Source organism: Rhopalosiphum padi, chromosome 1 (genome assembly GCF_020882245.1).
Source record: "Rhopalosiphum padi isolate XX-2018 chromosome 1, ASM2088224v1, whole genome shotgun sequence".
NCBI classification, from domain to species: Eukaryota; Metazoa; Arthropoda; class Insecta; order Hemiptera; family Aphididae; genus Rhopalosiphum; species Rhopalosiphum padi.
The window spans coordinates 83,114,554-83,131,061 of NC_083597.1; the positions used below are offsets into that span (position 1 = coordinate 83,114,554).

The window sequence follows — 16,508 nt, forward strand, 5'->3', positions numbered from 1 at the left end:
GACATATTACTATGTATTATTATTATTATTGATCGGATCGGATTCGCGTCAAATTATCACAACACGCAATGATAAATATACGCATATACGTCCGTTCGACATTTTTCGGGATTTGCGCGGTGTATATGTATATTTAATAATATTATTATCGTGATAGCTTCAACAACAATATAGACATGTCATACGCGCACGAGTTCGAAGGTCGGCGAAGAGAGCTCAAGAGTTTGGCGCGGTTGTTTTCGGACACACGACGTTGTAATTCGCGAATTATAATAGTGTGTTGTGTATTCAGGAACGAATACTGTATAGTAATGATATGAATTTTAATGCTGTCAGATAAGAATAAGAGGTAATTGTACCGAAAAAGACTATATAAATCTACCAATATTATCTAACCATTTAGGTAAATATTTTTACCTTATTTTTTGATGCAACATGTCACAAAACACGATAACTTCAATTTTGATTATTTTTTTCGTATTATACGTAACGTGGGTAGAGATTACTAAGTCATTTACCAAGCACAGCACTCATTGCTTAACCTTCTTTTATCCTTTAGGTTTTAAATTAATTCAAATGCAAGAGCTATACATTTTGACTCTATAAATCTATATAGTGGCGTGGTGAATAATGAATATTTATAAATCACGATACAAAATCATTTTTTTTCTTAGTCCTTTTTTGTTGATTTTTACATAGGTATTCATTTATTGTTATTTATGTTTTTATTATTATTTCACTAATTAATAGTTACTACTAGGTATGTCCATTTATGTTTTTGAATTATAGTCAAATTTAGCACAGTTTTTTTTTTTACGGAAATATCAAAAATATTAATTATAAAATTTATAAATGTATACTTTTTTAATAGTACTCCATAATCACCAATAAGAGGTTATCCTCAGTGGTGAGATGGGCCATTTAACTATATGTTATATATATATAGGTACACTGAAAATTGTAATTTCTTGGCCAATAAAATATTATTATTATTATTAAAAATACATAATTTAGTATACCTAGTACCCACCATTGGTGCAACTAAGGGGGGACTTAGGGAAGCTTATATAGCTCCATCAAAGTATATTTAAGCCTACACATTTTTTTGATTATTTAAGATTTAATAACAATTTAAGCATAAGATAGTGAGAATGTGAGATACATCCTATGCAATAATATGACGTAGAGAATATTGTAACAGAATTATTCAAAAGTAAATTGTATAAATATAAAATATTATAGTTTATTTTGCAATATACATATAATTTAATAAAAATATTTTATTTTATTTTGGTGATTAAAAATGGGCAAAAAAAAACTTATTTACTATTTTTAATATACCAAAACAAGTATCCGTATTTAAACAGTTGTTACAATTGAAATGAAAATAATCCAGACGATCCTCCTAATTTATGATTAAATATATTAAATCATAAATATTATGATTTTCCTAATTTAGTGAGGACAAAAAAAAAACAAAATTATGGAAATACAAGAATATAATTAGGCAGTTTTTGATAAAATGTATTTTGTTATTTTGTTGCTATTCGAAAATATGAATAGTCGTAGATGTTGGAAATTTTCACCATATAATTATAAATGAATTTTCATACATCTTATAATTATCAAAATAATTCAACTTTTTTCAATTATTTATTATTTAATTATAAAATTTTCAATTGTTTTCAATTGTTTTCTATAAAAGAATTTTTCTCAGACAAAATGCTAAAAAAATTAATATAAAGTTATGTCATATAAGTTACTAACACTGGAAATAATTTTATAAAATGGAGCATATAATTCCATAGAAATTTATTCTAAACATTTGAAATTGGTTAAGATCGCAAAAAATTTGCAAGTTACCTATATCGTATTAAAAAATTCATAACACCTATATAATAATTAGTATTCCTACATAAGGGCTAAGATTTGAAAAGTTAACATAATACTATTCCATGTAAGTTTTCCTTATAAGAACAATAAATAAAATTTAATTTTAACGGTATAAATATTTTTTATGAGCATCTGAAATTTAAATTTCGACAAACTAGAATATTCGCGCGTAAAATAACGATTTTAGTTTTTTTTTTATATATAAAGATAGTTGAATAATTCGTAAAGTGTTAATCGTAAAAACTTGAAACATTTCACTATTACTTAAATTATCTCACCTGTTAGCTATATTACTATTATCGCTGTAATAATAGTACCCGCAATTGTTATTGTTATTACTGCATAATATGATTATTGTTATTATTATTATTGTTGTTGATGTCGTTACTGTCGTGCGTAGCCGCCGCTAAAATTTCAAAAACATAATAATACTCAAAAAAAATATACATACATACATATTATTATATTATATTATTATTATTATTATTATTACACGTACCTATAGTACACCTATATTGTCACGTGTGCGCGTATAATATTATAAAATAATATGATATCATATTATATATGGCACATACCAGCGGATATTTGCATACGCGAAAAACGCCAAATAATAAAGCAGTGGTGCGGGTAAGGCGAGTAGACCTATATTATAGTTGTGCCTACCTAAATTTGTTTTGAAAGACCCGGTGCGGAAGAAAAAAAAATCCGAAACCGCGTCGCGGAAACGTTTAAAAAGCGGACGCCTCCGACCGACAGGGCACATAGTGCTTACGTATTCTCCACGATGGTGTACAGAGCGATTGCGCTTTACGTCGCCGTCCAGGTACACGTCCGTCATCACCCTTCATAATACACATGTTTTAAAATACACGAATTTAACCCGCGCGCGACTGCACACGACACTTAGAGGTTTATCGTTTTTATATAGAATTTTTTCCGCTCAAGTCGGACACTCGCGGGGTCGCGCAATGATCGTCGTCGTCGTCCACGATATTCATAATGATACGTATGTGACACGGCAGCGACCCCAAGTCAAGATCGCTTTGTCCGCGAGTCGTCCTCTATAAAAATCACATCAAACATTTTGTATACCTATATAATATAATATTTCGATATTTCAATTCGTCGGCGGTCGCGCGTTGGGGTTTCTTTTGAAAATACTACCTAAATACTATACTTAATATTATAACGGGATAATGATATAATAATATTAACGTTCTGTTACCATTTTTCTGTTTTCGGTTTGGCTGTGTCGCAGTCGGTCGTCGTTGCGTCGCCTACCGCCACCATATCTCACGGCGATAACGTCTCTCCGATCGGAACGTTTTACCACCCGACGCCGGCTTCCAGGGCCAGGGGCATACCGGAAGTTGGCAAACTACCCAGGACGTCAGCCATATCTAAAAAGTTTACGTCAAGCGGACCCGACACCAAACCCTGGCTCAAACTACAGACTAACGCAGGTACTGTACCTATAATTGTTTTATTTTTTCTATAAAATAAATCGTTTTTATGCAAAAATTCGAAAATTCGATAGTACGAGCAGTAGTAGGATACTTTGAGTTAGGTGTAACATAACCTTTGACTTATACGTGTAATGTAAAACTATGTGTATTAGTTATTATATAACGTTGTACACTGTTATTGAAAATAATTTTAAAAAAAAAACTTTAATTATCATAGATTCATATAGAGTCTAAAATATTATTATATTACACTTATATTGCAGGCTGCATCAGTATATCATATTTTTTATAATACAAGTAAGTACTTTAAAGTTTTGAGTTTAGTTATAGGTAACTTTTAAACTTTATAGAAATACTCTGAAAGTTTTTTCATCTTCTAACTGCCTTTACTACTTATTTATTTTGCTAACACGTCGTTTTAGTTACCGATTCATTGTATTTCTTATTTGGCAAATGACCGATCAAGAATCGAGCAGGTTCAGAATAAATTCTTAACATGCACAGCCGCAACGTCTTGAATTTCGTATCTTTTAACTGAATCTTTAGACGCACCTGATTTTCTTTCATTGATTTCTTTCCATGTTCCACGTTAGATTTTATGCCTTCCCTTTCATAAAAATAAATTTATGGATATAAGTACCTAATTAATAATCATCCTCTTCACAATATCTCGTAACGTTTCGCCATTTAATGAATATCCGCTTTGACTTACATATTCCAATTGGATATACTTCAATTAAACCGTCCATTTTATATTTTTATAATTTTATATATCATACTTAAAAATATAATAAGATAAGTAAATAAGTAATAAGCACAGTGGCGTCATTTGGGCCGTGCAGTGTATTATACATTTGCGTATTTAAAATCCAATTTTGTAGTAATTTGACTCACTATAAATAAATTGGCCTGAATAATCGATAGTGGCTTGCGCTTAAGTGGCCTGCTCTAAACGCCATGCGTATTAAAAAAAAAATTGAAATGACACGCCAATGAATAAGCTCAGACTACTCTACGAATACTTTCTTACCTATTAATTCTAATTAATAAAAATACTTGTAACAATTTATTAGATAAACCCGGTCTTGCACACTATATAACAGAATCTGTCTTAATCTAACACCATCTATATTGACCAAAACGATTTATAAAAATATAATTTTTATTTGACTCCGCTATAGTTATTGAAATGTAGAAAAAAAACCTCACAAATGTTAAAAGTCTTTAAGTCTAATCATAATCATTATACATTGCCATCATCAATATTAGTTTTAAAAATATCAAATAACTATTTCTCGCATACATATTTTATGCGCTATAAAGTATAAAGAGATTCGTAGTGCTAACATCCGGCTATCCCCTCCTAGCCCTCCTCATCATCATACACCTACACCGTATCATCATATTACATTGTGTATACAATACATAATACATCATATGCATCTCCACTAAGACATGTGCTGCAAATTGCAGTACCTTCTCGTGACATAGTAAGTACCCACCAAATACATAATTACATAATGTGTTTAGGTACATCTAATAATATTGTGATAATTTTCTATGTGGCGGTCTTGTTTATAGAAAATTTAAATCTGACACCGAACGTGGATTTCCGTCGATCCGGCACTTTTTACGACGTGGGTATCATAACGTTTTTTGTTTAATGTGACATATAGGTAGGTATGTATTGTTTGTGCACTTGCTGACCGTACAACAATTGAACAATATGATTAATATAGTTTATATATTAATATGTTAAACACGAGCCGGTACCTACGTGATTTTTAGCCGATTTTAATTCAAACAAAACTCCCAGTGTCATTGTGTTTTTGACGAATTTCGTATAAACAAGCGCGAAAATAAACCGTACAGTTGAGTAGGTACACTTCGTCTGCAGGCACGATTGTGTATCATATCGTATTACCTACCTACTATTATTCTATATGGTCGTGATCGAATATGATGTTTAGCACGGTGGCGATTAATCGATTTACACAGACACGTCAAAGATCCAAGCACTACAAGTATAGGTACCTACTAGAGCAGTGGAGTGTAGACTGTAGAGGAGGGTGTAGGGCGTAGGTACTGGATACCTTTTATCTAGTTTAACTGTGAACCCTAGAAATGCTAGACCGAGGTCGTAATACATTAATTCCTATAATTAAATATTTATATCAATTAGATATATGTTATTTGATCAGCGTGTGGTGTCTGGATTGATTATCAAGAGGTAGGTAGGTAGGTAAGTCACCTATGAATGAATGTTTGAAAAAAAGCAATTTTAATTGAATATGTTTAACGTCTGATTAGTACAACATCCTACATGCTATGTCAATTTCACAGGAAATAACCATTTGCCGCGCAACGGGCGCATACCAACTATAATGGATCCATATCAACCGTCTAGGCCACGATCCAACCACATTCGCTTGGAAGAACCATTCAGGCAACCCGTTTCGGAGGAGGAAAGGGCGGAAAAGATTAATTCCGACCTAGAGAAGATGATACAGTTCATGACGGTTTTGGGCCAAGTTGACCGGTATCTGTCATCGAGAGCAAAATCCTTCGTCAGCACACTGGGCCGGGCTATGGAAAACAATCCCGACGATCATCACCTTTATAACGACAAAGATATGTCGTCTTTCGAATACTGAGTTCCACTCGTTTTATTTAACTACTAAACGTTATGCGTTTTATTATTATTATTATTTATTTTATACACTAACTTGTTTATGTCTATTATTATTTATTGTCAATAAAAACCATAAAATTAATTTACGGCGAAATGTATTATATAATGCTCCTTTTGTATTAAAATCAGGACACATTTTTAGAATAATATATTAGATTAGTAAATGTGACACCGGTTTTCAAAATAACATTTTAAAATAAACTATTGATAAATAACATACTTGTGAAAAAACACATATTATTTTGATTCAAAACAAATACAATTGTTATTATTATTTGTATGTTTTGAAATTCTACTTTTGTTTACATTACTCAAATTTATTACATATCAACAACAGAATATATTTACACAATTTTTTTATATTTTTTTCTTTTTGCACAAATGCACTTACTTGCTATAATACTACAAGCTTTACGGCAGTTCAACTATTCAAAATAACCAGAAAACAAATATAGTATAACATTAAATATTCATTAATTGGCCGCAGTCGCAGTCTCACTCTGTTCGCTTTCAGTTTTACTGTGTTGCCTATTCCTCCAAGCTGTCATATAAGTATGAGGGTGTATGGGTAAGAATCCAGATAGACCTAAAAATAATAAATTATTTTAATCAAATGCATTATTATGAAATGCAATTCTAAATAGATATTTTAAGTAATTATGAATGAATAAAGTAACATTGAAAACAAACATCTTACATTCGTCAAGGTAGAAAATACAAAAACAAGACTTTTAGAATGTTAAACATTTAAATTATATATTTGATTTACTAGGAGGCAGGCATTTTTAAAGTTTGATGTTATTACTAGAATTTATTTTCACTACAATTATATTAAATTTTTTATGTATCCTGAGTCACAAAAATTATTTGTAGAGAGTGAATTTTTATGTTTTTACATATATAAATATATTTATTAACTTTATGCAGCTTAATGGAGATGAAAATGTGGACAACTTATCCATAAGAGAATTGAAAGAAAAATATTTATTTTACATATCAAAGAATATTTAACTTAAATTTCATATTTCAGAATATATTATATTATTGTTCATAAAAACATCATTATTATATGTTCATTTTTTAGTTATTATAACTTTATCACACGAAAAAAAAGCTAGAATTTAAAAATAAAAATGATAGTTGAAATAAAATCATTTAGTAACTTGTTACAATTAAATTTAAAATTGTTTAATTGTTTCAAATCTAAATACTATAAGTAGGTATATAAAGTTTAATGTAAAAATATACTACAGTACTACACAGTATACAGTACTGAGTATACATGTTACGGGCAAAGTAAATAATTTGGGCGTTTTATACAATGCCCGGTCATTTTATACAATGCTCGGGCGTTGTATATAATGGCCCTCGTATATTGGGCAATGTATATAATATAATATTTAAAAGAAAAGTATTGCCAAAATATAATGAATACTATATATTTATGCTATAATATTTTTTATTTATATTATTAGAAAATAAAATTTTATTTTTATTTTTACATCACTTATTTTCGCTGGTACTGCTTTGGTGGCATTTTGATGTGTATAGTCGCATAATTTTTCTTTGCAAATCATAAATTGGTTTCTACTGTATAAAGTTGAAAGACGACCTTCCTTAGTCCTGATTTCGTATATCAAAGCCAGATTAAACAATGATTATTATTTGTTAATTTGGATTAGTTAGTGTATTTTTTCATTTGTTCTTATCGGTTTTCTTACAATGGGGCAATCCACATATTTGTTTTATTTAAGCTATACCTTTAAGAATAAAATCTATTCGTGATAATAGAACTGAATCGCTTAAAAATTTAAAAGTTCAAGCCACTAAAATGAAGCAAGCTTCTGAGAATCGATTCTGTCCCGGTGAAATAGGCCAGTCAGTGACGATTAAGATTCCAGACGTCGATAGGGCCCGTAATGATTTTAGAAACATTATTGGAGTTATTCTTTCGGGTGACTACAAATATTTTACTTGTATTATTAAAATTTCAGATAAAATAATAAAATAAATTTATTATATATTTGCAGTTAACAATAATATGTACAAAATTGGGACTAAGGAAGGTCATCTTTCGACTTTATACAGTAGGAACCAATTTGTGATTTGCAAAAAAAAATTTCTAGAAGTCGATGATGTGCCACAAACCAAAATTTCACTCCGTGAGACAGCACGGAAATTTTCTAATTTGGGTGGTCATTGCTACGACCGATGTACAAAAATGTAAAACATGGAAGTGCAAATGTAAAGCAACTGAGCGGCTATGCATATCTAAATGCCACCAAAGCAGTACTTGCGAAAATAAGTGATGTAAAAATAAAAAATAAAATTTTATTTTCTAATAACACAAATAAAAAATATTATAGTATAAATATATAGTATTCGTTATATTTTGGCAATACTTTTCTTTTAAATATTATATTATATACATTGCCTAATATACGAAGGCCATTATATACAACGTCCGAGCATTGTATAAAATGACCGGGCATTGTATAAAACGCCCAAATTGTATACTTTGCCCGTAACATACATATTATATCTTATTGTAAATGGTATACAGATTTTTGTATTATTTGAAATAAAAAAAAGAATGAAAAAGGTAGATTAATTACTCAAAGGTTCTATAATTGATTAAAGTGACTATAAAAAAAATTAATAAATGATTATCTAAATTATTAATGTTGGTTATAGTTTCAAATTTGTAGAGCTGTGATAATTAATTAATTTTTAAATTGTTAAACTTTTTTTTTTTTCATTAAAAATAGTTTATACAGTTTTATTACTATATAAGTAATGTACACACATGTGTCATACATTTCATTAGTGTATACCTAAATTTTTAGTGTATATTAATTTCATTAAGTGTGTAATTTCTTTACAATTGCACTAATGACAATTAAATCTTTACACATACCTAATAATTCAGCAACTGGACTGGTTAGGCGTGCTTTTTTCGCCATCCAGTATTTAATCCTTTCTAAATTGAAACTGACTAATTTTTCTCCATAATGGTTTTCCATAGGATCATATGTACCAAGCTGTTCAATCGGGTGGGATTGGCAATCACGTCGTTGCTAAGACACAAATATTTTAATATTGCTAACAAAATGTTTTAAGTTCAAAATTGTTAAACTTACCAGTACTACTACGATGTGATAAAAAGGTCTATTTGTACAGCCATATCTAGCCAAACGTATGGACTTTTTCGCCTTTTCGAAATCGTCACCACCGCCACTGGACGGCGTCAATTTCTTCAACAATCTATATGCTCTCATTATATTCGACTTTAACAAAATAATATTTAATATTTTTAAAATATTAAACGAATGTAGATAATGTGCGATTGTATTTGTTTAATGAGGGATTAAAAATAATGAATACAATCAAATGTAGTAGAAGTAATAGTTTTACTAGTACAGTTTTTTAAAAAATTAACAAATAACAATAAATTGAATAGTATTTTTTTTTTTTAATTGAATTAAGAAATTTACAATCTATACCAATAACAGTACCTACAATAAGTGTAATTGCTTAATGTATTTGTGGGAAGTTGTTGGGGTATTGGTAGAGAAGTCACCGGTAGTGGCATCCCAAAATTAAATAGTTTAATGCAAAAGAGGCACTAAATAATTTTAGGTGTGTTTAGAAGTGTAGAAGGGGACAATTTTTATCTATTACAAATATTTTTTTAATAATAAAATAAACATTTTAAATTCAACCTAAATCTGTTAGATCACAGAATAATACAAGACTATGTACTACTCCTTTCAAATAATACTTTTTGCCGAAACTATGTATTGTATACAATTTAGTTTTGAACAAAATATAATGTGTATAATGTAGTCTACAGTAGTTTAATTGTACTTACATTTTAATATATTTGAATAGTGATATCTATGAATGCTTACAAATAAAGTATAAACTAATTATTTTTCAAAATGTAGGTGTCTAATTCAGACAATTCAATACCTAATTCACTCAGTTCGATTTAATTTTCTATAAGTTATACGAGTATACGACCGATAACCTAAAACAATGTAAAAAATTGATAAAAATCTAATTTTTTTGTTTACTTTCCAAGCTTTGTTGATAGTTTGATACTGTCTTATCGTACTGTCTTATGTTTGTAAAAAATATGTAAAGTTGTAAATAACTGTAATCAAAAATAAACAACACTATTATTTTGTGAATTTAGCTTAGAGTAATGAATATAGATCTTAAGTTTTGTTATAAAAACGGTAGTACGGTACAACCCTAGGTAAAGTTGAGTCCTAATAGTTGTTTGGGATTGAATCTCGTATTCACGTTGTAACTTGAAATATGTGAATATTGAAATTTAATAAACTAAATCAGAATTTGATTATCGTTTGAGTTCTTCGACGTATCAAGTTTAAAACCGTTCGTAACTCCAACGAATAAATCCTCAAGTAACATGGAAGCAATTAAGGTAATTTTTTCCTTTTTCTCTATTATAAATTTATAAATGATATGATACAAAAATTGAATTGCAGGAAGCGCCCATCCCGGCGATAGATAGCTTGAATGCAGCCATGAAGAACAACATTGTCCCAAACCAAGAGTATCTGTTACAAGGCAGTGTTCTGGACTCGGCTGTTGAAGTTCTGTTGCACAGGTTACGAGGTCTTTGCGATAACGTTGATTCAGGACCCGAGACATTTCACGACCATGAAATGTGTTTCAGCATAAGTAATCTATTGTTTCTGTCTTTTAGAGTACATGTTTTGTGCTCACCCCATTCTCAATATCATATATTTTTTTTTAGGGAGTGTAACACCACAACCACTCACATTGAGAGTCAGAAGAGCGATAGACTATTTAGACATGCCATACCAGCTGCGTTATATTGGACAACCCGAACTTGGTAAAATGTTTGTTAATTTTATGCCTGTAGACGTTTAACAGTGGCCAGTTTTCAGGTGATAAATCTAGACCGACAATATTGCGAAATAGTATCGACGTAGCTACAACACCGACAATAGTAGATTTCCTCACTGAAATGGGATTTCGCATGGATTTTGAATATATTTTACGTGGCTATATGTTTCGAAAAGGCAGAATGAAGATTACAGTGTCTAAAATATTTAAAGTTGGTGATATTTATTTTAAGTTCCTTATGTATTTATTAATATTTAATATTTCTTTTAAAGATGATGGTAGTAGGTAAACCTGCTCCGGAGAGTGTCGATCCTATATCACAATCATACCTAGTAGAGTTAAGTGTATTGGCACCTAGTAATCAAGATGCTATTGCTGAAGACATGCGTGTATTTGCTGAACAACTGAAGCCACTGGTGCACTTGGAGAAAGTTGATTACAAACGATTAACACAACCACCAATGTAAAATCCTAAATGCTATGCTTTGTAAATAAATATTTTTTACCAAAATTTGTTCAGTCTATAAAATATTGTACTTTAACTATTTATCATTCATTTTAAACATATGGAAAAAGTATATTTGATATTATTTTTAAATACGGCTGTAAGCAAGGTTGTATCTAACAGGGTATGGGTTATATAATCATCAGAAATGTTGAATTTGAAATTTGAATACATATGTACGTGGATTTAATGATTTACTAATTAATTTTACGTAAATGCATAAATTAGAGAAATAATATGTCTCAATAAAATACGATTTAATGATTTACAAAACAGTATTTTGTTCTAATTTTTTCTAAATAATAATAATAAAAAACAATTCATAATATGTTTATAAAACATCAGACCTTAAAAATAAAGTGTTTAGTTAATAAAAAGAAAAGTGTTTGCTTCAATCACTAATAAAACATACAGTAATAAAAAAACAGTAAAATTATCTATTTATGAAATATATAAATTAACATGACTTAAAAATATTTAATATTATATGTAAAAGTCACACATGACATTAAAATGACTACGATACTAATTCACTGAGGTTGTACATTTTCTTTCCCTTTGAACGACATAGTAAACCGTTTCGATACTGGCAAGCCCTAGACATAAATGTTAAATTATAAAAATAAAAACTAGTAAATATTTAACATAAGTATAAAATGAAAATGACAAGTGAATACCACACTGCTGTACATAAGGAATCAAGTGGGTCACTATTATAGGTAAGTTAAAATTAAATTTACTGTACAGTTTACACAAAAAAACAATTCTGAGAGGAAACGGTCTGTCAGCTTATATGACTATAAGTTTATTTCATATGATTTAAGTCATTTATTTTACTAATAATAGTATTATAGTAGGTGTAGGGTTCAAATATTTTTTCCTGAAAATATTGCATTTCTTATATTATTTGTATTTAGTATTAAAATATTATAAAATATGTCGACCTACTATAATACTAAAATTAAAAGAAATGGTTAATAATTAAATAAAATAAATATATAATTTGGTGATATAGGTTGTTACGACAGTTTCCGTTCAGAATCGTTTTTTTGTATACAATCCTATATCATTGAATTCAAATTTAACATTAACACACCTATAATAGTGACCCACTCAACACCTATTGTACAGTAATGCGGTTTACTTGTCTTCCTATTTTTTTCGACTAAAAAAAACTTTTGACTATCTCAAAATACTAATTAGATCTAATTTTCTATCAGAATCCACCCCCATTTTTGAAAATTAACATATTTTTACTGTCTCAAAAGACAGAAAAAAATACAGATTATTATATAATCAATACATTCATTGCTCTACTAAGAATCTGAAAAAAAATTAATTTTGTATTTAGTAAAACGTAACATATACTTACACTTATTTTAGTTGTATTCATTACATTAGGTTTAGGTATCCCAATTTTACTTTCAGACTAAAATCATACATCATAATATTAAGATATAAACAATATTAAATTATGGTTAAAAACTAATTCTTACTTTTGATTTGTTTAATTTAAATGATCGCAATATTTCAGTATTTCTTTCATTAACTTTATTGAACAAAACAACTGTAGTCTAAAATTTGAATAATTATTGTTATAAATAAATCTAAATAAAATAATAAACAAGTCATACTTACATTATTTGAATTTTTTTTAATGCACTTTGTAACATTTAATGGTGTTCCAGGGCTTACAGAATTGGCTATTGATCGACGTGATATACTACTCCTACAAAAAATAAAAACAATTTAATTAAACACCAAAATTGTTATTAAAAACACAATAGGATTAAAACTAGTTTAATACAGTACAATTTTCACATCTAAACATATTGAAGTTCATTTTAATTAAAATAAAATATGTATGTTTGAAATTCTCTTAAAATTTATTATACATTTAAATACACATATACCTTGATTTAATAGAAGACTCGGTAGTTGAAGGAGTTTTAAATGTGGTGACAATATCTGATGTTGATGGTGTAGAAGATGCTATAGGCTTCATCTAAGATACAGAACAAGTATTGTTAAAGAATTTTTATTTTTTTTATTACAGCACTTAATATTTGATGAAAAGACATGTGTAAACTTATGATAATATAAAGTATTAAGTAGGTAATAAATAAATACACACACATATATATATATATATATTTAATACATGGAATATTGTTAATGAATGTATACTAAGAAAGAAAAAAATGTTTAAACAATATTTACACATATTAAAAAAATATATTTTTCATACAAAGATATGCTTACTTTACGAGGACTAACAGACCCATGACTAACATCTTTAATTTCTTCATTCTTATAATTTTGCACCATGTGTTGAACAGGGACATTGGCCATAAACGGACCTTTGCTTTGAGTTCTTTTATTTTGCATGGACTTTACAACAGTTCGACTAGCATTTGCTTTTGTTTCGACAATTCCTGAAACAATATCATAGAAATAGTAATACATAAGAGACCAATATTAATTTTTTTTTTTTAAATAATAACTAAATTGATGTAGTAAGCTATAATTATTTTGATTAAACTACTACATACCTAAGCGATTAAGAGTTTTCAATTTGACATCAACTTTATTATTATCAGTCATTTCAATTTCTGTCACAGAATTTTCCTTTAACAAATTACATTATAATATATGATTAAAAACATATATAAAATATATTATTTAAATTACATGTGTTCACTTACTGTTTGAATATCACTAGGTCCGTCACTATCGCTGAAGTTATCCGTCACCCATTCAGGTTTCAAAGAATTAAGATCAAATGAGGTTAGTTCTTGGAATGGAAATACCAAACTAGAATTTGGTGTTATGTTTTCATTTATATCAATATTATTATCCTAAAATTTAGAATTAAAATTATTAGATATTTATTTATTAATTTGATATATAAAAGGCTAGTACAGAAAATATTTGAAATTTTCTTTACTTACTGGTGTTTTATTAAAACTATTGGAATTTATATTAAAACTTCCTAAAAATCCTCTATTTAAAAAGCTTGAATTTATATTTTTATTTAAATTTGACTCAGTGTTACTACGCTGTGGTGTACAAAATAATGACTTTCTGGAATAATTTTCTTCATAATTTTTTTTCCCCTTTTCAATTAGCATTTCAATTCGTTGCCGCGTTTGCTCTCTTATTTGTTTCTTTTCATGTTCGTTGCAATAAGAATTTTTTTCTATATCTACCTCATTCTGATCTGATAAATTTAATTTGATTGATACCTCTTCATTTTCTATTTTTTTTTCACCCGAGACATTATTTTGTATTGTCTGATCATCTATTTTTGATGTACTAACACATTCTGCTGTAGCACAATCATCTATTGATTGATTCTTTATAAAATCATCATCATTGTGCTCTATGTAGTTTTGTTCCAAAAGTTTTGCAACACCATGAATATCTGTTAATGATATACTTTTTTTTATCCTGCTGGCTTTTGATTCCCACAGAGGACTCAATATGTTACCACAAGGTGGATCTATTCTTAATGGAGTTTGTTTAGGTACTAAATCAAAAGGATCCATATTGGCTGCTTGTAATTCTAGTATATCAAATGGGTTATTAATACAATTTTCATCATGAGTTTTGTGTTTCACTATTTCGGGAGTACTCCAATCAATAAGTGCATCCATTGAACTGTTAACTAACTCATTGGCTTCACCTGATTCCATAATCCTAGAGAGAAAAAAAATACAAACCAGAAGTTAATTTTTATGAGATACAAAATAGTGATTTAGTAGTAACTAGTTATTCAGTAAAATATATTTCCACAAGAGTAATTATAAAATAAAAACCATTTTGACATTTTGTTATTTTGTCATATTTTATTGAACATCAGTTGTAATTACAAATTCAGATCAACAATAATTGTAATTATTATAATATTACAATGTATATTTATTTGAATTTGAATTTTAATAAGTATAAAAATACATTGAAATATTTTATTTTGTGTACTTATCACTATTTTTTATTATTATTCAAATAATATTTACCGTTCTTAATCAAGTTTATGATAATGTTACATATTGTAATATTATATTTTTTATTTGTTAATTTTTTTATTAATGTTATTTTATAGGCATTTTAATCAAAGTGTTAGAAGTTGAAATACAATATAAGTAAATGTTTATTGTCTGTAATATATTTTGAAATAGTAATGGTTATCCCTTGTAAACTATTGTTTATAATTGAGCTTGATTTACAAAACTTTTATTTAATTTATAGAATATAAATTGCATATACATATATCATTGTACTTGAGGAGTTTGAGATTTTAATCCATTTATTAATTTTATGGTATATCTAATCAAATTTTTTAATTAGAACTAATGATCATAAATTTGATCTTTTTCCCATGATTTCTACAGAACATTGGCTAAAATAATCATAGTCAAAGTATGGAAAATTGGGTGAATACTCAAACAGACATAAAAACAACGCTAAACTATCTTACAACTGCCGCGAAAGGCGATTTCATAACGGTGATCAGCAGATCTTAGTTTACCCAAACGAGGTAAAATAAAAATCTGTCAATTTGACTTTTATTCAAACACTACAACTAATCCAAAATACATTAATTATTTAATAAAAACATAACCTGTAGAGTATATCATAATATACTAACCATTTAATAGTGTACAGTGGCTAACTAACGAGTGAATTACAGTTAGGGGCAATATATTTATAGAAACGTATACGAACCTTGAAATAGACTTTAGGTATATGCCGGTAACGAAGAAGAAACAAATAGGTACGAGTAAGCCGATAACTGCACGGCACACACTACTATGGAGCTGCTGTGGTGTTTACGTGAAAATTATTATAAACTATCAAATATTTAATAATAACGTCCAAACAGACGAGTACAATATTGCGTGTATTATAGAAAACGATGTACTTAATGTTTATTATTTAAAAATGTATAATTAATGCAACTAGAGTAAATACTAAATCATAATTTAAAATTAACATAAATAACGAAATAACGTTTTCCCGATGTTCGGTTAGATGATAACGCAGGTAG

The 16,508-nt window shown here is 28.4% G+C and overlaps 4 protein-coding genes and 1 long non-coding RNA gene across 5 annotated transcripts; 3 read left to right on the forward strand and 2 right to left on the reverse strand.

Annotated features, from left to right (window-relative positions):
• Positions 1–2,560: 2,560 nt before the first annotated feature.
• On the forward strand, positions 2,561–6,136 carry LOC132917498 (uncharacterized). Its single transcript, XM_060978265.1, has 3 exons — positions 2,561–2,719; positions 3,155–3,359; positions 5,706–6,136. Exons 1-3 carry the CDS (start codon positions 2,681–2,683, stop codon positions 6,014–6,016), a joined length of 555 nt encoding a protein of 184 aa, XP_060834248.1. The 5' UTR covers positions 2,561–2,680; the 3' UTR covers positions 6,017–6,136.
• Positions 3,370–5,593, forward strand: LOC132917500 (uncharacterized). Its single transcript, XR_009660292.1, has 2 exons — positions 3,370–4,852; positions 4,944–5,593. It is a non-coding gene; the product is annotated as an uncharacterized LOC132917500 (long non-coding RNA).
• A 259-nt stretch (positions 6,137–6,395) lies between the features above and the next one.
• On the reverse strand, positions 6,396–10,086 carry LOC132917499 (small ribosomal subunit protein bS16m). The gene is made up of 4 exons (XM_060978266.1): positions 9,926–10,086; positions 9,195–9,341; positions 8,972–9,131; positions 6,396–6,640 (listed from the first exon to the last, which is right to left on the reverse strand). Exons 2-4 carry the CDS (start codon positions 9,330–9,332, stop codon positions 6,528–6,530), a joined length of 411 nt encoding a protein of 136 aa, XP_060834249.1. The 5' UTR covers positions 9,333–9,341; positions 9,926–10,086; the 3' UTR covers positions 6,396–6,527.
• A 103-nt stretch (positions 10,087–10,189) lies between these two features.
• Positions 10,190–11,464, forward strand: LOC132917497 (mediator of RNA polymerase II transcription subunit 18). Its single transcript, XM_060978264.1, has 5 exons — positions 10,190–10,504; positions 10,569–10,764; positions 10,841–10,939; positions 10,995–11,164; positions 11,226–11,464. The coding sequence occupies exons 1-5, from the start codon at positions 10,490–10,492 to the stop codon at positions 11,418–11,420; spliced, it is 675 nt and encodes a 224-aa protein (XP_060834247.1). The 5' UTR covers positions 10,190–10,489; the 3' UTR covers positions 11,421–11,464.
• A 234-nt stretch (positions 11,465–11,698) lies between these two features.
• Positions 11,699–16,472, reverse strand: LOC132917496 (uncharacterized). The gene is made up of 10 exons (XM_060978263.1): positions 16,187–16,472; positions 14,410–15,157; positions 14,164–14,316; positions 14,011–14,086; positions 13,721–13,893; positions 13,372–13,463; positions 13,097–13,187; positions 12,955–13,032; positions 12,831–12,887; positions 11,699–12,054 (listed from the first exon to the last, which is right to left on the reverse strand). The coding sequence occupies exons 2-10, from the start codon at positions 15,151–15,153 to the stop codon at positions 11,989–11,991; spliced, it is 1,530 nt and encodes a 509-aa protein (XP_060834246.1). The 5' UTR covers positions 15,154–15,157; positions 16,187–16,472; the 3' UTR covers positions 11,699–11,988.
• Positions 16,473–16,508: the final 36 nt, after the last annotated feature.